Source organism: Orcinus orca, chromosome 1 (assembly GCF_937001465.1).
Source record: "Orcinus orca chromosome 1, mOrcOrc1.1, whole genome shotgun sequence".
NCBI classification, from domain to species: Eukaryota; Metazoa; Chordata; class Mammalia; order Artiodactyla; family Delphinidae; genus Orcinus; species Orcinus orca.
The window spans coordinates 11,961,859-11,986,454 of NC_064559.1; the positions used below are offsets into that span (position 1 = coordinate 11,961,859).

The following is a 24,596-nucleotide window of genomic DNA, read 5'->3' on the forward strand; positions in this document are numbered from 1 at the left end:
GAAAAGTGGGGGGGGGGGCGGCCCAGAGCCCCAATCCCTCAGCTTCTCCTTTTCCTTCAAGGCTGAACCTGGAACAACCCCTGTTCTAGGAGAGAGCGTTCTCAGTGGGGATCACTTGTCAGACACTCTGCTCAAAGGAGGAGGTTTTCAGAGCATTTCTGGATCATCTTTCTACTCTCAAAACCTATCTGCCCCACTCATTTCCTGCCCCTGACCTGCAGGCCATGGCAACATCATGCCCCCAGCCTCCCACCCTGAGGCTCAGGACCTGACTGAGTTGCTGTTTCACCCGCCTCTGGGCTTTACCCCACGGCTCTGCTCAGATCAAACCTCCACTCCTGGAATGTTCAGGACTTGGTGTGACATTTCGTTCAGTCCTCGTAACTCCACGTGGCAGGTATTATCTCCACCATTTTACCAACCAGTCAGCACACTAAGCCTGGGGGAAATTAACAGGTTTAGTAACCTGAATAAAGTCACAAAGCTAAGTTGACGATAAAGCGAGAATCTAGCCTCAGGTTTGCTGACTGAAATCCAGATCAACGTCACGCATCCCATCTTTCACTGCCTTCCTGCCACCTTGGACCCTAAAGGCCTGCAGTGCAATTCGGACACCAACTACCGGACTCAGCACAGACCCCGTAAGTTAAGGGTAGGGTCCCCAGTAAGACTGCCCCCACTTCAGACAAAAGCCACAAGCTCTGGGGGTTCCCAGGCCACCTACTGGCTGCAAATTTGGGGGTTTCTACTCCCTCAGGTTTGATAATTCACTAGAGTGACTCACAGAACTGAGGAAAGTGCTATACTTATGATTATAGTTGTATTATAAAGGAATCAAATGAGAACCAGTCAAAAAAATAGATGTGGGTTGAGGTCTGGGAGGGTCCCCAAACAAAGTGCCCTTGTCCTCAGGACACGTCACTCTCCTATATCACTGTAAATCACCAGCCAGGGATGCTCACCTGAGCTCTGGTGTCCAGTGTCTGTACTGGGGTTTCATTACCATAGGCGTGAGTGATTCAATCATTGGCCACATGGCTGAACTCAATCTCCAACACCCCACTCCTCCCCAGAGGTCGGAAAGTTGAGCTTGACATCACCTGGCCCAGTGGTCCAACCCTCTAATCACATGGTTGGTCTTTCTGGCATGGCCTACCCCCATTCTGAGTCATCGCATTAGCTAAACTACTTGGAGCCCAGCGTGAATCATAAAGACACGTATCACTCAGGACATTCCAAGGCTTTAGAGGGTACCTCCTAGGATCCAGGGCCAAAGGCCAGCCAGTCTTTATCATACATCAGGGCTCTGTTTACTCTTTGCTTCCTGCCCACTTCCCCAGCTCCACTTGGTCCACATGGTCTACAGACTTCTATCAGCAGGCTACCGTGACTTGTCACCAGGTAGCATCACCCCGTTTCTAAGTCGGAAATGACCTAGGAAACCTACTGACTTTCATCCTCCCTTTCTCCAACTGCCTCACTGGCCAAGGGGTAACAACCATGAACAGAGAAAGAGAAACATGTAGGGATTTTCCTTGAGTCTCTGAATAAGGGAAGCCAGCCTCTGGGCTGCACCTCTACAATTCAGGTCAAATCTGCCACCCTTGGGCTTCAGGTTACCCATCAGGTCATTTCCAAATTGCATTCGAATAGCCTTCCAGAGTTTTCAAAGCACTTAGGGATCTTTACCTCTCCAGGTGCCCCGCAGCTCTGAGATGTGGACAGGGTCATTCCAAGACCCTCTTTTTTAGATAAGGGAACGAAGATCTGGAATCTTCTGTAATTTGCTGAAGGTCATGGGTCACTGCAGTGACGGAGCCAGCCTAGCAGCTGTGATTTACCGGCTCCTGTCCCCATCAGAGTGAGTGAGTGCTCTGCAGCCCTTGTTTTCTCTCGTGCAGAGTTGAGGCCAGAGCAGCTTTAGTTCCCAGCCTATCCTATTTGCCAGCTAATGAGACAAATTGTAGGCGCCATAAAAATTAAATAGCAGCTGGTTCATTTTCTTCCTGTCCAACTTTGAAATTATGACAATCTCATCTACATGGTTGCTCAAGGTATGTGTGTCTGGGTCTGCACGATCCAAGAATCCTTAAATGCACCCAGAATCAGATTTTTGTGTTTTTTTCAGATTGGCTGGTATAAAAGATTTTGAGCACCACCTCTCATGAACCAAATGGAGTACATGATTCCTGCTCACCCTTGTTAGCTACTAATTAATAATACCTCACAGGTGGAGGCAATACCTGCGGCTTCTCGCTGAAATAATAGTGAAGAGATGAAATTAGAAAATAAATTGCGCGTAGAGAAAATTAGCAAACAGACGAATCCTAGAGCACAAAGTTCTCTGCTGTTCTTCCAGCCATAAGAAGCAGCAGAGATAGCGAGCAAGCCCCAGCTTTCCCTAAGTGCAGATTTTTCTATTTTGTTTTGTTTTTTGGCCAATAATGATAGTATAGGCTGCATGTTGACACTCAAGAAAGGATGATTTACTTGCTTCTATGTTATAGAAGTTTGGGATTTTATAAATTTTGCAAGAAAAATAAATAATCACAAAAACCCCAAACCTATTGCTAAATAAACAAGTATCTAATTGCATTTTTCTTTGCATTCATGTTATGCATTTATTCCTCTATTCAACTGCTCACAGACACCCTCTACCTCCTTCACAACTGTAAGACTGTAACATGACATTTAAAACCATAAATTAGGGTAGAAGTCTGCAGATAAAAAAGGGCCAACGTTTCGATACCCTTTAGTAACTATGATTTTTTTTCGAAGCAAAGCTGCTCGTCAGTAGCCCCAGGCTGCCTGGAGAATGTCTTACGTCATTGGTAGCGTTTCCCTCTATCCTCCAGGTAGCGTGTAGGCTGAGATCCGAGGGAAGGATATTTGTTTGGGGAACCAGTGGTATTTTGTCAAACCATTTCTGATTCACCTCCTTTCCTCACAAACCCACTAGCTCCATTGACAGCATATTTATAATACAGTGTTTCAGAAATTAAGTAATTTCAGATAGGATGTAGCGGTTCATTTTCAGTCCCGACCAGACAGCTGTGTTATCCTGTTATATCCTCGGCATCCATCTGTTCTGCCTCTCTCCTAGTCTCCTGGTGCCTGCCCAGGGTGAGCACCATTTATTTTCAGGGTGCAGGCACCCCTCTTGGGGAGCAGAGCTATAAACCACGCCAGCACAATTCTAGATGTTAACAGCCCTTAGACGTTCACCGCAGACCTTCAGAGCCTTGGGCACTCAGAGTTAATGCCGCTCCTTGGGCAGGGAGATGATTTAGGGGGACCACTAAAGGGACATTCTGTTATTTGCAGGAGCCTCTGTGGAATTCATACCCACCAAGGCAGAGCTAGTCCTCAGTACCGCGTTCCTCTAGAATGTCACAGTTTTGTTCTGTCTTGAATCTTTGAGACCGTGTGTGTCTGTGGAGAGCCCCACGGGCCAGCTCTCACCCACCTCAAATTTAACCCACCCTTGCCATTAGTGTTCACTTTTAAAAAATAACATTTGTTTCTTGATGATAAATATTCATTGCAGAGAATTTGGAAAGTAGAGAAATGTATAAAAAAGAATATAAAGATCACCCATCAGCCTTCAATCCCAAGTAACAGTTAATATTTTGGAACATTTCATTTTTTTTTTTTTCTGTGCAAATGCATCCTTTTTGTATAGTTAAAAAAAATGTTCGTGCTGTATACACTTTTTGGTGTTTTGTTTTTTTTCATTAACTACATGTGGGGAATTGTCCCATAATCATTAACATTGAATGATCAGCAAGTCCTCACAATGTAATTTTAATGGGTTCAGAGTGTTTTGTCGTATGAACAGATACTAGCAATTATTATGGTCCAGGTGCCGAATGTACAGGTGCTCCTGAGAAAATGCTATATGACCAACATGTTTGCAAACTGGGATGCTGTGAATTTTATACAAGGGTCCCCAGTAGAAGAATACAGGGAGTGCACATTCTTGCTGCAGCCCAAGGCCATAGCACCACTGCTGTGCTCAAGAAAACGTGGCATTAGGCATCATGACAGAGGTAGGCTCTGACACCAGGGCACCATCCGGATTCACTGCCCTCTCTGCCTGGTTAAAGGCACTGTGCCAGTGCCTGTCTAGCCTAAGGAGAGGGATGCCTTTGCAGGACCACAGGACCCAGTAAAAGATAAAATGTGCAGCCTTTTCAAGCTGAAGGTCCATCTCTAACTCGTCACCAGTGGGCCACAAGTGAGGCCACCCAGTCATCCCAGGCAAGCCCTGGTGCCGGAGTTCATGGGCACACCGGATGTCACAACTCAACCACAGAATGCTGAGTGATGCGACGCTTTATAAAGCACCATAGGTCACGTGGGGAAACCAGATTAGCTGTGCTTTGTGAATGATACAATAAGGTCAGAAAACTCTGTCCATCAAAGACATGTCAGGGGGTTATCCCAAAAGACTAGTCCTTTTGGTGGAGCACATCTTATCCCCAGGGATGACTTTCACCCAGGCCCCGTGCATTCTGGGATAGCTGCGACCAGGGTGGCTTCTCCCTGTTCGAGCCAAACTTACATCCCAGGAGTGAGGCTTCGTGTGGAAACCAAGAGGGAGGAAGTGGCACAAATTCCTGTATTTCTCTAGAGCAAATGTAGTTTGCTTTGAGCCCCTAACTGCCTGGGTGATGAGAAGTTCAGTCTCTGTGTGCGCGCATGTGGGTAGCTCATGGGGGACATGGGAGGCTCCTTCTCCACGTCCGCATCCGTTGCATCCCACAAGAGTCCTGCGCTTCTGCGGTGTCAGGCAAGGAGAGCACTTGACCGCTGCTTTGTTGCCATCCCTTTCTCAGTTGCCCGGGTACCTCCAGCCAGGGTCTCCAGTCCTGCTCCTCTGGGAGGGCTCAGGCTGCCCCCAAAGCGCCCCTCAAAGCTGAGCAAGACCCCAGGTACCAGCGCTCTTGGCCCTGGCATAGCACCCGTGCAGCCCCGATCCCCTCCTATCCCTGGAGAAGCCCTCCAGAGCCTCTGTCTCCCCGACCCTGGCCCCTTCCTGCTTCCTCCAGCCTAAGCTTTCTTCTGTGACAAAAGTAACTGATCACGAGTAGGTAGACAGCACCGTGAAAGGCATAAATGGGATACTCGGCAGCCTTTCGGAAGAAGGAGGCTGATCTCCACGTGGTGGGCTGTGAGACGGCTGGGAACACGTGCGAACTAGGTTGCCTCTTTCGAGTTTCACCTTGAAGCCCTTTTGGCCTGTTGCGGGGAGGTTTTGGTAATGTCTTAGCCTGCTGTGCTCTGAGAGGGTGTGTTAGAAGAGGGAGAGGAAAACAACTCTCTATGCATCAGAAGAGCAATGTTCCCCCAATTTTTATAGTCAGAGAACCACACACTCTACAAGTCTGTTCGAATGAATTCACACAGCTATCCTAGTTTAGAGGAAATCCTTTAGATTTAACAGTCTGATCCCCGTACGTTTTCCTGGAGGTACATTTTGGTAATGGTCCGAGGTAAAGGTGCCCTCATGGCAAGATGCCCGTTCCAGCAGGGGGCAATGTAGTGTAGTCCCTCTTTGAGGTTTGCCTTCTGCCCTCCAAGTAGGAAGAAGCCTGGATTAGGAATCTGGACCCTGGGTTCTAATCCCTCCCTTAGGGATTCATTGTGTGAGTCTGCACAGTCATTTAAACTTTCTGTCACAAATTTCTCACCTAGAAAATGAGGGGGAAATTATTTAGGTGACCTCTAAGATTGCTTCCTGCAATAATATTCTGTAATTTCTGTATTTCTGGAATTGCTGGAAAGTTCCAGCTTATATATACTTGCATACTGTTTTGTAGTTTTCAAAATAATTTTATAAAGATCCCATTTGACTTAAATAGCCTTGTAAGGGAGATAGGTGATAAAACTGTATTTAAGATACCTTGCCATTTAGTAATCTAAAAAAAAAAAACAGGTTCTGAAGAACCCAGGGCCAGGACAGGAATAAAGACACAGACGTAGAGAATGGACTTGAGGACGTAGGGAAGGGTAAGCTGGGATGACGTGAGAGAGTGGCATCGACATATATACACTACCAAATGTAAAATCGATAGCTAGTGGGAAGCAGCCGCATAGCACAGGGAGATCAGCTCGGTGCTTTGTGACCATCTAGAGGGGTGGGATAGGGAGGGTGGGAGGGAGACGCAAGAGGGAGGAGATATGGGGATGTACGTATACATATAGCTGATTCACTTTGTTATACAGCAGAAACTAACACACCATTGTAGAGCAATTATACTCCAATAAAGATGTTAAAAAAATAAATAAATTTAAAAAATAAAATAAAATACCTTGCCATTTAAATACGTGATCCTGACACATTCAGATATAGGAGCTGCTGGCACAAATCCCAGCAAGGAGAAGAGTGTGGCTTTGACCGAAGATAGCTGAATCCGAGGAGGACAGAACAGAAATGGCGGTTCCTGGAACATATGGGCACGTTGTGTATGGTGACTTAGTATAGGTGATGGAAACAAGATTTTCCTTGAGCTAAGAGCATCTTAAAAACAGAGAAAGAAACGAACAAAAACCCCAAAACAGAGCCCTAATCTCTTTGTTACTTGCATGTACCGAGGTTTACCTGTTAATAGGACTGAAGACTGTCTCGGTGATAAAAGAAGACAGTCTTCTTGCACGATCTGGTCCTCACTCAGCAGCTTCTTTTCCATCTTCTATTTTGTTTTGTATCTTGCTCTTCCTGGCTGTCCCCACATGATGACAAAGTCCCAGTGGCACTTGAGAATGTAAATAAAGGTTAGAAACCTCATGATCTGGACTCTAGTTGGTGACTGAAGCATTCAAGGGAGGGAATATACAGTGTTTTTGAAAAGATTGTGGGTACTGTTAGAAAAGTTAGTACTGTTAACAGTTGGATTTTTCTACAGTGGCTGGGAAAGTGAATCCTATCAGACTGTTATCTTGATCTCACAGGGTTGGCGTGTGGGTGAAATGAGATTGTGTATGTAAAACACTTTGTAAACTGTAAAGTTCTCTCCATGTGGAAAACAGTTTTCAAATTGCTCTAAAGCTGTTGATTACAGAAAAGAAAGGGAATTTGATTTTTAATTACCTCTTTATTTAAACAAATTTTAATTGAAGTATAGTTGATTTACAGTGTTGTGTTAGTTTCTGGTGTACAGCAAAGTGATTCAGTTATACATATATATTCTTCTTCAGATGCTTTTCCATTATAGGCTATTACAAGATATTGAATATAGTTCCCTGTGCTATATAGTAGGACCTTGTTGTTTATCTATTTTATATATAGTAGTCTGTATCTGCTAATCCCACACTCCTAATTCATCCCTCCCCTACCATTTCTCCTTTGGTAACCTTAAGTCTGTTTTCTAAGTCTGTGAGTCTGTTTCTGTTTTGTAAATAAGTTCATTTGTATCATATTTTAGATTCTACATATAAGTGATACCATATGATATTTGTCTTTCTCTGTCTGACTTCCTTTACTTAGTCTCTAGGTCTAAGCAATCTTAGAAGTCACCTAAATAATTTCCCCCTCATTTTCTAGCTGAGAAATTTGTGACAGAAAGTTTAAATGACTGTGCAGACTCACACAGTGAATCCCTAAGTGAGAGATTAGAACACGGGGTCCAGATTTCTAATCCAGGCTTCTTCCTACTTGGAGGGCAGAAGGCAACTTAATCTCTAGGTCCGTCCACGTTGCTGCAAATGGCATTATTTCATTCTTTTTTATGGCCGAGTACTATTCCATTGTGTATATATATAAACCACATCTTCTTTATCCATTCACCTGTCAATGGACATTTAGCTTACTTCCACGCCTTGGCTATCGTAAATCGCGCTGCTATGAACATTGGGGTGCGTATGTATCTTTTCGAACTATAGTTTTCTCAGGGTATATGCCCAGGAGTGGGATTGCTGGATCATATGGTAGCTCTATTTTTAGTTTTTTTAAGGAACCTCCATACTGTTTTCCATAGTGGCTGCACCATTTTACATTCCCACCAACAGTGTAGGAGGCTTCCCTTTTCTCCACACCCTCTCCAGCATTTAGCGTTTGTAGATTTTTTGATGATGGCCATTCTGACCGGTGTGAGGTGATACCTCATTGTAGTTTTGAGTTGCATTTCTCTAATAATTAGCGACGTTCCCTTTTCGTGTGAAGGGAATTTGATTTTTAGGAAGTAACAAATAACCACAAGCATTCTGAAAGTGTGTTCTAGGATTTTTTTTTTTTTTTTTTTTTAACCAACCACGCATTACCTTCTGGGCCTCTTCAGTCTGAGTGCCTGTGCTTTGGGAGGTTTCTACCAATTTTTATCAAAAAGTGACTAGAAATCATGGAATTTGGCAGTGGTAGAGATCTGATAAATCATCCAATTACCTCATTCAGTGATAAGATGTTAAAACCCAAGAAGATGGCGTTATTTATCCAGGGTCACAGAGCCAGCTAGACAGGTCACCTCATTATACTCAATAAGGATTGGCTTTCGAAAAGAGCCACATTTTTAGCTTCTCAGTCAGTTTTTAAATTTAACCTTGCCTTCTTCAAATGTTTCGTCAACTGGTCATCCTAAAGTTTATATCAACTATGAACCTTCCATGCCACCATGTTCCATTCTTCTTCCCAGCTGGTGGAAGAAATCCTCAGATTTTTCTGCCGAATGGTTTATTTCAAACAGATGAAGGTTTATTCTGTTTTTCCCTGTTATGATATCACCATCTGGAATAAGTTTATTATGTTGCTGGACATGCTTTTAGGGAGCAGTATCATGAAACTAGAGTGAAATCACATTAGGAGTTAGCATTGTTCTCAGTTTTGTTGGAGCCGAAACTGAGTGAAAGGACTTAGGAATAATTGAGTAATCAGAGCGAATTAAATCAAGAGGAGAAAAATACCAGTTCTGGCATCCAGTGGGGAGTGCTATGACTGCCACATCTGTAGTCTTTCCATTTTAATCAAGTTGAAATTATGCTATTAAGACTTATTTTTGCTACACTTACTTGCTCAGACGTAGCCGATGTTATATTCATCTCTGGATATTTCTTGAAACATTAAAACATTCTCCTTATTTCTTGGGAAATGTTACCTAACTTGATTACCATACAGATATTCCAAGTTTCTATTATGTCTATAACTGTGTATGCAGTATTCAGTGTAGATTCTGGGTAATGGAATCCAAAATACTGAGTTTTCAACCCACCTAGATAAATCCTGAACCCCCCAACACATTGTTGGTTCTTCCAAAAACTAGGTTTAAGTGATATCCTGGTAGTATAAATTTGCTATAATAAATAGTAGACGGTACACAGCTAGTAGTACACAGCTAGAAAATGGCAGAGTCAGGATTCAAAGTACACAGTCTCGCTGCAGAAACTGAGCCCTCAAGCACCCACTACCTTATTTGAAGTAAATGTATGTTATCACGTGGAACGACAAGGTGGAGTATATTTAAAGCAGTGTTTTTCAAACCTTTTTGACTGTGAACCACTGAAAGAAATATATTTTCCATTGCAGACCAGCATGTGTGCACAAGCAGAACTAATAAAACCACACAAAACAGTACTCACCCTCACCATGGAGGAGGCACTCTGACTTCTCCTTTCTCTTTCATTTCTAAAAAGTGCTGGCTGTGACCCTTAAAATTGATTTCGTGACCTACTGCAAGGCCACAGCCTGTAGATCAAAAACTCAAGGTCCTAGATGCAGGCTGGCTCTGCAGGAAGCCCCAGTTCATGCCACCTGCTGAGTGAGCGCCCTTAGCTCCTTCCCCCAGCGCCCAGCACTGTTTGTTGAGTGAGTGTATACACAGATTATATTTTCCTTTCCCCATCTCTGTTTTAGTAAGTGCCCTCTCCCCTTCTTTCTTTTTCTTTTTAAAAACAAAAAGCTGAAATTTTGCCAAACATGGAGACGATTTAGACTGGAACAGAGGAGGTCAAGAAACACTGACTAATGATCTTGTTAGGGAGATATGGGTTATTAATGAATCTTTATAAAGCAAATTACATTTTCACGTTGATTTTAATTGTAATTTCCACAGTGTTAAATTGTTAACTTGCTGTTTCTACCGCATTCTGACTCTGAGGCCTTCTCTTATCCCAGCAAGGGTCTTCCGTGGCCCACTCTGGCTTCCCTCCTCCTGGTGGGTTCACTTGGGAGGGGCCTACCAGCTCCTTGATCTCCATAAGAGTTGAGGCATTCCAGCAGCCTTGGGGCCCGGGTTACTCAGTCCTCCTAGCATTTCCTGGAAGATGTTTGGCAGCCCCTAAACTATCTAGCACTGGCGGTGGGGGGGGGGGATCCTCTAATTCTTTGAGCCTGACCTTGGCTCAGGACGGACCTCCAGAATATGTAGAACTTCTCTAGGATCTCAGGCTCAGAAGGAACATCCATTGATGTTCAACTCCAGTGTGGCAACACCTTGAAGGGATGTCAGGAGCCTCTGATGGGCTGACAGGCAGAGAATGGACCAGCCCCAAAGTGCAGTTGGCCGCCAGGTGGCCGGAAACTTCTGGCACATCAGGTAGTTCTGTGTTATCAGGTCACCTATAGCCGACCTGATACACAGGAGCTCTGTGTTTGAAAATACTGATGTTAGAGAATTGATCTATTTGCTGAATAGATTTTGCCTAATACGATTTCTGTAGTATTGCCTCTATCGTCGTCTTCTTTTTGTTGCTGATGCCTTGTTACAAATACAGCACCAGCTCACACAGTTTCTGGAATAAGGCAGGCTATCAATACATGTGTTCGTTTAACAAATGAATTAAAGTAGTTCTAAGAGCAAGGGATTCTTGAGACGGTGGGGGAGATCAAGGTGAGGTGTGTGTTGGCAGTATAGAGACGGTCAAAGGGTCCCCTCATCAACAGATCCTCAGGACCTTCCCAATGCATTTTAGCTTGTAATTCAGCAAGCCCAGATAATTAAACTTTCAGAATCTTTAAGAATAGGTTTTTCTGAAGATTTTTCTCTAATGTGGCAGAAGCATTCCCTTCCTGGTATAAATGCTTTTTGAAGCACAGTAATATTTTACTAGTTAGGTGGTTTAAAAGAAACTTGGTCTGCGTTGCCGGTGATGAGAAAAAGACAGATTTTAGCCCAAGGCAGCTGGAATTGGAATGTTCACATCTAATGGGGGAAAAGCCCTTACGTGGCCAAGAGGGACTTCCTCAAGCTTACTACATCCTTCTCCATTTATTCTTTTGCTGTCGAGGGCAATACGCTCTCCACTCTCCAGGACTAATTCTGTTTCATGAAACTGATATCTGAGGTTAGATCGTGATCTCCTCAAGAGCATTTTTCATCACCAGAAATGCTCTTCAGATCCCTGTTGTGGTCAATAGCTGTCTGGTGGCTGACTGCCTGGATTCTTGAATGTTTTGGGGGACCATAAAGGTTCCCCAGCCTCTTCATTCTGAGACGGTGTGCTGGGAGGTGTCAGCTTTGGGGGGAACCACGAGGATCTACGTCCTATTGAATCATTAACTGTTTCACTGTTGCTGTTGGCTCAGTCCTGTTTTAACTGATACAGGGACTCAAAAACATTTATGAGTATTCTTGCCCTCACAGAGTTTAGGATTCATGAAGATTCAAGTCATTCACAAACGTGAAATACGACAGAAGGACCTTCTCACTAAGTAAATGCATAAAAAATCAATTTTTGTGTCTCTATTCTGTTTCTTCCCCCAAAGACTCATATAGCAGTTTACAGGGAGACGGAAGCCCGGTCCTAGTTTGAAATTGATTTGGCTACATTTGATACACTCTTCCTTTCTAGGATATGACTTCTCAGTTATAATAAGCCAAAAGATTGCTTTTCACACCTCTTTCATTTTTACGATTCTTTTCAAAGACTTCCGTTGCTCACAGTAAAACTGTCCGGTAGGTTTCAGCAGACTCAGAAGTATCCGAATCAGAAGTGTCAAGACTTCGTAATGAGATTGAGGCCGGATGCGTTTCTTTGTGTGTGAAGACGGGGATTCTCTCAATCCCACCGAGAACAAGTTCAAATTACAATCCTACCTGTGACTTGTTCCTGGGCTCACAAACAGTAAGCAGGAAAATCAGTGCCAGTAATGGAGACGCCAGGACTCAAGAGTGTGACACAGGCTGAGAAAGCACCGGAGGGGACCTCAGGCCGGGACTCTACAGCATGCCGTTCAGACCCCAGGCCCCAGGCGCTGCCCCCGCCCCTGCCACTGTGACCCGACTGCCTCAATGGGCTGCTTACCTGAACTCAGGGGTCCAGAGAGAAATATCATCCTCTGGAGTGTGGGGACAGTCAGCATCCGTGTTCCTCTTGTTTGTAAAGTGCACGAGTACCTTTAGGAAGACTGTCTTAGTCTGGGTTCTCCAGAGAAAACAGAGCCCATAGGAGATAGATCCCATGCATGCACTATAAGGACTTGGCTAATGCAGTTATAGAGGCTGGGAAGTCCAAGATCTGCAGTTGGCAACCTGGAGACTCAGGAGAGCCAAGGGTGTAAGTTCCGGTCTGAATCCGCAGGCCTGAGAACCGGGAGAGCCCATGGTGTAAGTTCCAGTCTCAGTCTGAGTCTGATGGCAGGAGAAGATTGATGCGCCAGCTTGAAGACAGTCAGGAGAGAGCAAGAATTCTTTCTACTCTCCCTTTTATCTTCAGACCATCAACTGATTGGGTGAGGCCCACCCACGTAAGGGAGGGCAATCTGCTCTACTCAGTCTACCCACTCAAAGCCAGTCTCATCCAGAAACACCCTCAGAGACACAGCCAGAATAAATGTTTGATGAACTATCTGGGCATCCCCTGGCCTAGTCAAGTGGACATATAAAATGAACCATCACAAAGACGGTCTCTTGTAGATAGGTGTTGCACTCTGAATTGAATTTAGAAGCAACTGTTAGGGGATGCTGCTTCCAGGCACGTATGAAAATGGAATATTCCCTTTTCCTCCCACTCCCCCACAAAGAAACATATTGGAAGTCATGCTGTGAACTTTTTTCTCCATGCCGTGGCTACTTAGCTCCAAAGCATACATAGAATTTGAAGAATGGGGTGAAAGTGATGGGGACCTTAGGAGTATGGTTCCTGGGATAAGATGATTTGAGTGGTTATTTTCCACTCCTCTTCCCTAATCCCTAAAGCAGCCCCCCCCCCCCTTTAATGGATGTGTGATCTGATGGGGCTGATCGTCAACATTTCAGAAAGGCATTAAGAGAACAGCTCTACAGAAGAATGACCTGGGCTGGGAACTGATCCGCTCAGGGGTGATTTGAAAAGTGGAGTCTGAAGACGTGGCAAGTCCTAGAAAATTACTATCTTGCTCCATGGGATTAGTTGTCCAAAATGAAGCATATTTCCTTCTTATACCATCCCATTTTCTGATTGCTCTCTTTTTACCACTTGTTCTTATTTCCCTCTTCCATGCCGAGGGCTGGATCCCACGGCCCACAGCACCCTGATCATCAGCGCTGTCCCAGGCATGGGAACAGAGCCGGAGGCTAGCAGTGGTGACATGGAAGCAGAGAAAGTGGATGGAAATGCTCTTTTTAAAAGGAAGGAATAAAGAAAGAAAGAGTACCGAGTCAGATTCATTGGGAAATTCTGCTGCTCTCCCGTCATCATTTCCACGACGCTCTCATCATTTATTTATTAGAGCAGGAGTCGTTTTTCTGGTGGATTCGGGGCTGCATCTTCAGCTCTCACTTGAATGATCTGTCCTTCTCTGAGAGAGAACAGCTCTGTGGCCCGGGGCACGGTGGTAGGGTGGTGGGACAAGTCGAGGGGTCAGTGCCTAGGACTTAGCAGTCCGCATGGCTCATTTGTGAGCAGGGGGTGACCAGCCCAAAGTGTGTGTGTGGTGGTGGGGGAGGCACAGATGTCTCAGGCAAATCCTTTGCGTAAACCTACCTTGGGCCCTACAGTGGAGACGGAGGAGGAAGGCTGAGGTGTCTGAGGATGTGGATTGGAAGAAGGGTATAAAAATCTAAGGAATGCAGTCTACTTAGGCTGGGAGAGGAGAGGAAGGTGAGAGGGTGTTAGGAGAGAGTGTGTCTGTGCTGGGGGAGAGAAGGCACACCTCCCTTGTCTATGGGATACATAAGCTTCTGGGACTATCAGAGTGATAGGTGTGACTGTTTGGTGGGATGGGGTGGGGATCTTTGCCTGATGAGTGCAGCAGAGCATGTGACTCCATCCATCCATCCACCCTCCATCCATCCATCCACCCTCCATCCATCCACCCACCCACCCTCCATCCATTCATCTTCTATTCATCCATCCAGCCATCCAGCCATCCACCCACCTATCCTCATCATCTATCCATCCATCCATCCATTCATCTCCTGTCCACCCATCCATCTATCTACCCACCTATTTTCTATCCACCCACCTATCCTCTATCCATCACCCATCTATCCATCCATCTATCCACCCACCAATCCTTCACTAGCAGCACTTGTGGAATGCTCACACTCACTATAGGAGGAAGTGAAGTATAGGACCCCATCTCCCCCTCCAGGAGTTCACAGCCCAGTGGGAGAGACAGCTAAGCAGACCAGCAATGACAGGGTGAGGGGCTGGCTGAGAGAGGTCAGCCCAGGTGCCTGAAGGGAGGAAGAAGGCTCCCAGGGGGAGGCGCTGTTTAAGCTGAGTCCTGGAGGATGAGCACGTTATGGGGCACATGCTTCCCTCATGGAGGTTCTGGCATAACTCCCCTTCCTGCCCCAGTGGAGGGCAATCCCTCCTCCAGGGTTTGGTCCCCTCCCTGCCCACATCCAGGTGCAGGGAACTTACCCCTCTTGCCTCCCCTTTGCTCCCCGTCATCTGCAATCTTTGTTTCTCCCTGCTGTGTAGAGACATATTCAAATCTCCTTCATCTTGTAATTTTATTACAACAATCAAACCCCTCCCTTGACCCTAATCCAGGGATAACTCCCAACCTGTGTTCTTTTGTTCACACTAAGCATCTGGAAAGAGAAGCCCATGCTTACTCTCACTGCCCCCCGCTAAACGTCAGCAGGCAGGCGTCCTCCCCCAGGGATAGTTCTTCCTTGTCCCTGAAGCTGCCTGGGCACTGGTCCCATCGCTCCCCGCCCCCAGCCACTGGATGCTTCTCAGACTTGGCCTAGTGGATCTTAGCTGACACTGCCGCCCGCTCCTTCCTTCCTGAACCCCTTTCCCTTGCTCCCATGACACAGTCAGGTCTTCCTTCTCCGCGGCCCTGTGTTCCCAGTGTCCTTTGTGGGTGCCTTGGCTGTCTTTCCGCTCACGCTGTGCTCGTTCCCGGGACGGTGCACCCGCCCATGCCCGCACCAGCCCAGGGCACCATGGAGCTTCAGACTCGGCCTCCAGCTCATCACTAGACATCTCTGCCTGGGTGTCCCCCCTCCACCAAGAACTCAAACTGCCCGGCCCCCCACCAGACATATCATTGCTGTCTTCACCTTGTCCTTTCAGTCCGAGTGCACGGCCCCGCTGTCTACGCCGTCGTCCACATCAGAACGTGGGCGTTATCCTAGATGCCTCTCTTTTAATTCATTCCCCTAACCCCGTCCTCCATCCAGTTGGTCACAGGTTTTGTGATTCTGTGTCCTTAGTGTCTCATGTGGCCCTATTTCTGTTCCATTGCGCCCGCCTTGGTTCTGACTCCTCATTTCCCACGCAGTTCTGGCACGAGCCCTGAGGTCCCACAGTTCTCAGATGCCGGTCCTCCCTTGGGCAGGTGCGGGCCTAGCTGCCTAAGAGTCATTGAGAGAACTTTCTAAAACTCAAGACTTCTGGGTCCCAGCCCAGCCAGAGAGAGCCTGGATCCGTGAACGTCCTTTTACAAAGCTGCCCCGCTGCTCCTTTGGTGCAGCTGGTGGCCTGGAGACACTTCCGCTGAGCTTCCTGCCTCCTGCTTGGTCTAGATGAGTCCGTCCCCCTTGCGAGTACAGGAAAGATCATTCAACAAAATGAATCTGATCCCAGTCGTGTCTTTGTTCGAAGCTCTCAGTACATGGCATGCCCCTACCCCATACCTCCTCATTAAGTCCAGACCCTTAGCGAACACATTCAGCCTTCGGGATCTGCTGTCGCCGTCTCCTGCCCTCCCTTCGCCACCCTCCACCCCAGGGCTCCACCTATGGCGGTCACCCTGCCCCCAGCCTGGCAGAACGACCTCTTCCCTGAAATGTGCTCAGCGGCTTCCCACCTCCATGCCTTGTGACCTGCACCCCCCCAGTGCCCTTCCTCCCTCTGGCTGGCGGGTGTCTGCCTAGCTGTGAGCAGTCAGCCCCAGACCTTCCAGAGGGCTGTCCCCTCCTCTTACCCTCGGCTTGCCCTTCTGTGGCCGCCCAGTGACTGACACGGCCTCTGTTTGACTTACGGCGTGTGTGTCAGAGTGACTTTCACTCACAGACTGCCAGAAAGCGTCCAGACCATTCACGTTTCTGTATGTTTATGCTTCTGGGCTTTCTGGGCTGGCATGGAATCACGAATTCCGTTGCTGCTAGTTGCCCCCTCAATACCATAATGGGTATACGTTTAAAGGACCCACCCTGAGATGGCCAGACTCAGAAGGAAATCATTGACCTTCATCACTTAGGAAGCACTTGACAATTTACAGTGCTTTCCTTTGAAACGAAGACATGAAGCCATCCTGCTAGTACTTTATTGCCCTCCCCCCAGATGGGTATTAATCACCCTCCAAGGGGCTGGAAAACAGCCTCCACTGTCAGGGTGCTCACAGCGGGGCAGAGCTGCGGCTGCGTGTCAGGGGGCTGAGAGGCTAGATGGTGTCCTTTGTCAAAGCGTCTTCTGTTTGATAAAGTATCAGACCTGCTCCCACTTAAAGATGTAATAGAGTCAGATGTGGACGCTCTCCACTTCCCTGCTTTCCGCCTTGACTTTTCACTTGGCCCACTGCCGCATGCCCTCGGCAGAGAGAGCACGTTATGACTGCTGGACCCGGTGCTGCCGCGGTGCCTACTGTGCTGTGTCTTGTGGCTTTCAGCACAGCGGTGCTGGCAGAATGTCCAGGGTCTTGAGGTCAGTTGGGGAGGACAGCAAGTGAGCCCTTCATGAGCCCATGGAAGTTGGGGTCAGGGAATCACCTACCAGCTGAGGACGTTTTGCAAGCCCAGTGTGTTACAGAGGATCAGATGTCTCATGAGTCTGACATCTGGGCATCGCCTGGAAACCACGTAAGTCCTCCAAGAGCCCTGGTGATACTGCCTGTCAGTCTGGGCTGAGATTTTCTAAGACGGCCCAGGCTATTCCTGTCCCTCTGCCACGTCTTGACCTGGCGCCAGCAGCTGCGCTGGGGGTGGGGGTGGACGGGCACACCAACCCCCATCTGGAAGGAATCATGCATAGTTATTCTGGGTACCTTTTCAGGAAGGATTTGTTGGTTGATTTTGTCAGAAAATGGAGTAGAAGGCCTTCGTAGTGCGCAGAAGTTTGGGGCTCTCTCTGTCACCTACATTGCTTTCCTTGGAGGGTACGTTGGAGCACTGTGCACATAGACGACCCATTCCTTATCCTTGGGGTCCCCCAACGAGCTCGTGACATCCATGAGCTCCGTGTGGCTACACAAAAGATCGTTCAAAAATGCAAATCTGGTCCCAGTCATGTCTTTGTCCGAAGCTCTCAGTGCGGGCCGTGACCCCAGCCCTCTCCTCCTCATTGAGGCCAGAGTCGGGCCTTCGTCCCAGCCATCTGGCTGTCTCCCCCACCCCGACATCCAGTCAGTTGACAAGGGGCCCCTGGAACCGGGATGTCTCCCACTCTGGGGCCCTCCCTGCTGCTTCCAGCACTTTCCTGTGCTCTCAGGCCCACCACGTCTAATTGCACCATTGCCTGGGTCTCCCAGCCACACCCTGGGCCCTTTCTCCTCCACTTAGTCCCTCAGGCTGCTGTACTGTCGGCCTCCTCGTCCCCACTGCCCAGCTCCATGGCCCCACACTGGCCTCCTCGTTCAGCCTGGCTTTCTAGGGTCACCCCAGTATGTCTCCCTCTCCCTTTTCCAACTCTGTTTATTCACTCATCAAACATTTATGGAGCACTTTCTGGGCGGAGCTGTGATAGGTTTCACAAGAGTGAAGAAGTCTCAAAACCTGTCCTCGAGGGGCTCATAACCCAGAATGAGAGGCGATCATTCTCCAAATGATTCAGTACAGGGCTGTGTTCACGTTACAGTGGTGGAACAAATTGGGGGGGGGGCGGCGGGGGGACAGGGAGAGTGGGGTTAAGGAAGGCCTCCCAGAGGAGGAGAAATGTGGACCAGGCCTGGCTGATGGGGGCGAGGGCAGGGGGCAGGGGAGGGTGGGCATCGCCAACCTGCCTCTTCTGCAAACCCTGTATTGCTCTCAGCCACCTGCTGCTCTGCAGACACGCCCGCGGTCTCCCGGCCCGGCCATTGCGCAAGCCATTCCCCTGTGTCCCCCTTCACGAAGTTGGTTCTGTCCTTGAAGTCTTACCCGTCCTTCAAAGCCAGGCTCAGATTCCATCTCCCCCTTTCCTGACTACCTCTCCCTCCTCCGCTCCCTTCTGCATTTTGTACTTCAGTCTCGACATTACCATTTTGTATTCCTTTCGTTGTTTACTTTTCCTCATCTGCTACTCCTAGAAACTCTTTGAAGGGCTAACTTGACCGTGGAACTGAAATTACTAATGAGCGCTTTTCTAAGCAAAGAGCAAAGAGCAGTGTGAAATGTGCACTAGAGTGTTTATTTTCTTGGCTTTTTTATTGGTGGAGTTGGGTGGCCCATAGCATCGGAAAGAATACAGTGTCTGCCATTTATCATGGGAAACCTTCAGCATCCGAAGAATATATTCAGAGGCACCTTTTCTTCTCTCTGTCCATGTAGGGTTCGATGACCTTCAGGTGTGTGCTGACCCAGGCGTCCCTGAGAATGGCTTCAGGACGCCCAGCGGAGGGGTTTTCTTTGAAAGCTCCGTCACCCGATTTCACTGCCAAGATGGATTCAAGCTGAAGGGCTCTACAAAGAGACTGTGTATGAAACATCTGAACGGAACCCTAGGCTGGATCCCAAGTGATAAACCCGTCTGTGTGCAGGAAGGTAAAGCGCTCTCCTCCACCCCCTACCCCCATCCCATGGAAGCCACTCACGTGGTCAAGCTTGTGGCTGCAGGGGTATGAGCCTGTGTGCCAGACGGGGCGGTACCCTGGGCTGCTTTCTGTTTCAGGGCTGATCTTGCAGGCTGATGGAGGAGCACGCGTGTTCAGTAAGGGCTGGGGCAGGGGATAAATGCATCTCAGCATCAGGAGTAATCATCTTCCTTTTCTTTCTCAATTACAACCCAATTTATCACCATTTTTGTCAATGCAAGAGAGCAACTCAGATAACGTGAGGGCCATTTATTATTGGGCTGCCAACTCAGCATTCATTTCCATGTTACTCAATAAAAAGTGCAGTAAATATATTGGGCCAAAACTGTATATAACGATACAGAAGATGCATGTTACTCAGAGAATGAAATCAATTACTACTTATCAGTTCTGCGTTAGACATGATTCATTTAAGGAAAGAAAGAACTGTGGCAAACAATGGTAGATTGACAAGGTAGACATTTATTTCTAGCAAGTATCCCTAAATTTATTGGTCGTGACAAGATATTCATTTACTCCTAGCAATTATCCCTAAGTCTATTGGTTGCAACAACTTTATATATGTATATATATATATATTTTTTGCTTGTTTGTTTTCACGCTATAGAGATACTTTCAGAGTTTAAAAGAATGCATTGAGTTTAACTAATTGGAATGCCAGTTGTTGATTATATATCTCTGATGATCAGCAAGGTTGAAGTAGGAATAGGCATGAATTAAGAATTAATTCTAGCTCCAAATTTCCGTGAGGCACAGAACTGATATCTCATCAAGTTCATTAGAAGCGAGTTTCACTTTCTCTTAACACCATTATTGATTTTATTTGGGGATGGAGCTTTTATAATAATGCTATGTAAACTCTTATTCTGATTTAGTGTGTATCTTCTTTATGAAACTTCTAAAGTAATTTAATTTGGCAAGCATTGATCAAACATCTATTATGCTCCTCCTTTTGGAAATTATCAAGGATGGGTAAGGTGGTGTCTTACCCTTAAAGTACTTGCTACCTTTGCTTTTATTTTCAAGGTATTTTTTAAAAAGCCAAAATTATATAAAGAATTAAGGTTTTTAAAAGTAAATTTATTTTTCCTCTTACATGCAGTCCATGCAAGCTGTGATTTCTGTAAGATTCTATTAATTAAAAGTTTATTTACTATATAAGATAGATAGACAACAAGGACCTACTGTATAGCACAGGGAACCATATTCAACATCTTGTAATAACCTATAATGGAAAAGAATCTGAAAAAGAATATATATAACAATCACTTTGCTGTACACTGGAAACTAACGCAACACTGTAAATCAACTCTACTTCAATTTAAAAAAAAAGGTTATTTCCTGCTAAAACCCATGGCCTAGGATACCCAGTGCTTAAAACCCAGACAAGCTCAAAAACATCAGAGAACAAAGAAAAAAACAGGCTTCCTGAATATTGCCCAGAGATGAAGGCCCTCTGTTACTTGGTCATCCTGGAAAAAAAAAAAAAGTTTATCCCTTTTTAGATGAGCTTCTTTCCACCTTGTACATAACAATGTAATACATAGTAATTCCAAGAAAGGGAGTGAAAAATCACCTTGGACTAGAGGCTTCTATTATATAGGTCTGCGTGCATAATTCTGAACACTTAGCCCCAAATGTGCTGGGAGGGGCTGTGTACCTGGGGATGGCAGTGGAGTGTCAGTTCTTTTATTAGGCAACTTAAAATAAGACCAGGTGCTTCCAAAGAACGTACCGAGATTCCTCATTTCCAGTCACGATGTTGTGCTCTCATCGTCATTTTACAGAGTTTGGAAGAACAGGTGTTGCCTTTCTAAGTACGACGGTATAATTATTTTTAATATAAATGGTGATCTTTGTTGGTCTTTGAAAGATCTGTATAAGGAGATTACTTTCGTTGCCCTCACGGTGGAGAAAATCATCACTGTTAGCAGCCTAAGCCTTCTGTATGTGGCTTGAAGGGGCAAGGGGCACACGGAAGTCTACTCCATGGATGTCGTAAAGCAGGGAAGAAGCGAAACTATTTTTCCCTGGAGTTGCGAATGGCCTTTACTCCCTGGTTAGGACTTATGCTGGGCTAATAGTAAGGTCTGCTCAATTCATTTGTTTCTGTTGTTAGGTAATTCTTTTTTAAAAAAATTTATTTATTTATTCATTTATTTAATTTTTGGCTGCATTGGGTCTTCGCTGCTCCACACGGGTTTTCTCTAGTTGCTGAGAGCAGGGACTACTCTTTGTTGCGGTGCACGGGCTTCTCACTGTGGTGGCTTCTCTTGTTGCAGAGCACGGGCTCTAGGTGCACGGGCTTCAGCAGTTGTGGCACGCAGGCTCAGTAGTTGTGGCATGCGGGCTCTAGAGCGCAGGCTCAGTAGTTGTGGTGCACGGGCTTAGTTGCTCCGCGGCATGTGGGATCTTCCCGGACCAGGGCTTGAACCCGTGTCCCCTGCATTAGCAGGTGGATTCTTAACCACTGTGCCACCGGGGAAGCCCTGTTAGGTAATGCTTAGAGGGCTAATGGATTTTTCTGCATGCTGGTGATAGTGATAACAATAAATTATCACATTTTTTAGGTCATTAGAGTTTAAAAATACATGCAGATTCACTATCTCATTTAACAAGTACAACTGCCTTACAAGACAAGTCTTATTGTCCTCATTTCCTGATTAGGAAACTGAGGCTCAGAGAAGTTACTCGCTTTGTCAAAGTCACACAACTGATGGGTAAGCAGCAGATCTGTAACTCATTCTAAGCCAGCATTTTTCCTCTACAAGATTAAGTCTGACTTTCCTCTTGGTGTCACAAAAGCCCTACTGTAATCAGTTATGCAACAACACATTGTTATAACAAATGGCATCATCAACGTTCAGAGTCGAAGGGACTCTAGAAATTAGATAATCCAAGCCCTCGTTCTAATTTAGTTTTTGTTTGATCGATAGGGAAACTGAGTCTCAGAGAAGTTAAGAGTCTTCCCAGACTTAAATGGTGATTTAGGGACACATCTGTTCTAGCCCAGGTCTGGTCACTGTTGCCTCGACTTCTTCCAGTCTTCCCTTGTCAGCCAGTTCTGCCTGAGATACAGATTTTTAAAAATAAGTTCATATGCATTAAAATGCTTTATAACAGTAAAGTGCTCTACAGAAGCAAGGTGGTATTAAAGCAAATATTTTCTTGTGCATTCGCACAGATTCCCTCTCTTTTATTCTCCACTTCACCCTGCCACACATACCAGCCATCTCCCTTCTCTCCCTTTACTCCAATCTAAATGGTTTATTCCAGGCAAACTCACTTACAGAAGTTTGGACTTACAAAACTGATAATATAGGCAAGGAATTATTTTCCTGGCACCCAAAGCCTCCAGCCTAAGAAACATCTGTGCTTGTCAAAGCTGCTTCTGTAAGACTAGAGAGCCTGCACATCCCTGAGCAGGGGTGAGGATACTTTATGGTCCAGGGAGCAGGGGAGGTGACCAGTATGCTGGAGAGGGTACCATGGAGTTGGCAAAGGACTGAAAATATGGCCTGGGGGCACAGGACTGCTGACATACTAAGTACAGTGACTAAAGGCCAGGGGGACAGCCACCATCGGGGCCTCTTCCTTTCCAAAATCACTCAACTAGTCTACTGGGGGGCACTTTCCCTGCTAATACATCCCTTTCCCACATTTCATAAGAAAAAGTATAGGTAAAGTCAGATTGACTTTGCATAAATTCATTTGAGGGGAGATCTTCAAGATGGCAGAAGAGTAAGATGTGGAGATCACCTTCCTCCCCCCAAATACATCAGAAATACATCTACATGTGGAACAACTCCTACAGAACACCTACTGAACACTGGCAGAAGACCACAGACTTCCCAAAAGGCAAGAAACTCCCCTCCTCACGTACCTGGGTAGGGCAAAAGAGAAAAGAATAAACAGAGACAAAAGGATAGGGACGGGACCTGCACCACTGGGAGGGAGCTGTGGAGGAAAGGTTTCCACACACTAGAAGCCCCTTCGCGGGCGGAGACTGCGGGTAGCGGTGGGGGGAGCTTCGGGGGAGCTTCGGAGCCACGGAGGAGAGCACAGCCACAGGGGTGCGGAGGGCAAAGCGGAGAGATTCCCGCACAGAGGATCGGTGCAGACCAGCACTCACCAGCCCGAGAGGCTTGTCTGCTCACCCGCCGGGGCGGGCGGGGCTGGGAGCTGAGGCTCGGGCTTCGGAGGTCAGATCCCAGGGGGAGGACTGGGGTTGGCTGCGTGAACACAGCCTGAAGGGTGCTAGTGCACCACGGCTAGCCGGGAGGGAGTCCAGGAAAAAGTCTGGACCTGCCTAAGAGGCAAGAGACCATTGTTCTGGGGGGCGCGAGGAGAGGGGATTCAGAACACCACCAAAACGAACTCCAGAGACAGGCACGAACCACGGCTATCAGTGTGGACCCCAGAGACGGGCAGGAGACGCTAAGGCTGCTGCTGCCGCCACCAAGAAGCCTGTGTGCGAGCACAGGTCACTATCCACACCTCCCCTCCCTGGAGCCTGTGCAGCCCGCCTCTGCCAGGGTCCCGGGATCCAGGGACAACTTCCCCGGGAGAACACACGGCACGCCTCAGGCTGATGCGACGTCATGCCGGCCTCTGCCGCGGCAGACTCGCCCCGCATCCATACCCCTCCCTCCCCCCTGGCCTGAGTGAGCCAGAGCCCCCGAAGCAGTGGCTCCTTTAACCCCGTCCTGTCTGAGCGAAGAACAGACACCCTCAGGCGACCTACACGCAGAGGCGGGGCCAAATCCAAAGCTGAGTCCCCGGGAGCTGTGTGAACACAGAAGAGAAAGGGAAATCTCTCCCAGCAGCCTCAGGAGCAGCGGATTAAATCTCCACAATCAACTTGATGTACCCTGTTCTGTGGAATACACAGATTCCACAATAGAATCTGTGACAATAGAATATGTCTATTCATTGAATAGACAACGAATCATCCCAAAATAGAGGTGATGGACTTTTGGAACAATGATATATATATATTTTTTTTCCTTTTTCTCTTTGTGAGTGTGTACGTGTATGCTTCTTGGTATGATTTTGTCTGTATAACTTTGCTTTTACCATTTGCCCTAGGGTTCTGTCTGTTCGTTGTTTTCTTTTTTCTTTTTTTTTAGTATAGTTCTTAGTGCTTGTTATCCTTGGTGAATTTCTTTTTTGGTTTGGTTGCACTCTTCTCTCTTTCTTTCTCTCTTTTTTTCTTTTTCTATTACTTTTTAACTTTTAATAATTATTTTTTAATTTAATTTAATTTAATTTTTCTTCCTTTCTTCCTCCCTTCCTTCCTTCCTTCCTTTCTCCCTTCCTTTCTTTCTCTCTCTCTCTTTCTCTTTTCCCTTTTCTCTGAGCCATGTGGCTGACAGAGTCTTGGGGCTCGGGCCAAGTGTCAGACCTGTGCCTCTGAGGTGGGGGAACTGAGTTCAGGACATTGATCCACAAGAGAACTCCCAGCTCCACATAATATCAAATGGCAAAAGCTCTCCCAGAG

At 46.7% G+C, this 24,596-nt stretch overlaps 1 protein-coding gene across 3 annotated transcripts in view; it reads left to right on the top strand.

The window, feature by feature from the left end:
• Positions 1–24,596, top strand: part of SUSD4 (sushi domain containing 4) — a 121,132-nt gene that overhangs the window by 46,480 nt on the left and 50,056 nt on the right. For all 3 annotated transcript variants that reach the window (XM_004271003.3, XM_033430421.2, XM_049705815.1), the window contains exon 3: positions 18,834–19,046. In XM_004271003.3, the coding sequence (XP_004271051.1) occupies positions 18,834–19,046 (213 nt within the window). The remainder of the gene's footprint in view (positions 1–18,833; positions 19,047–24,596) is intronic.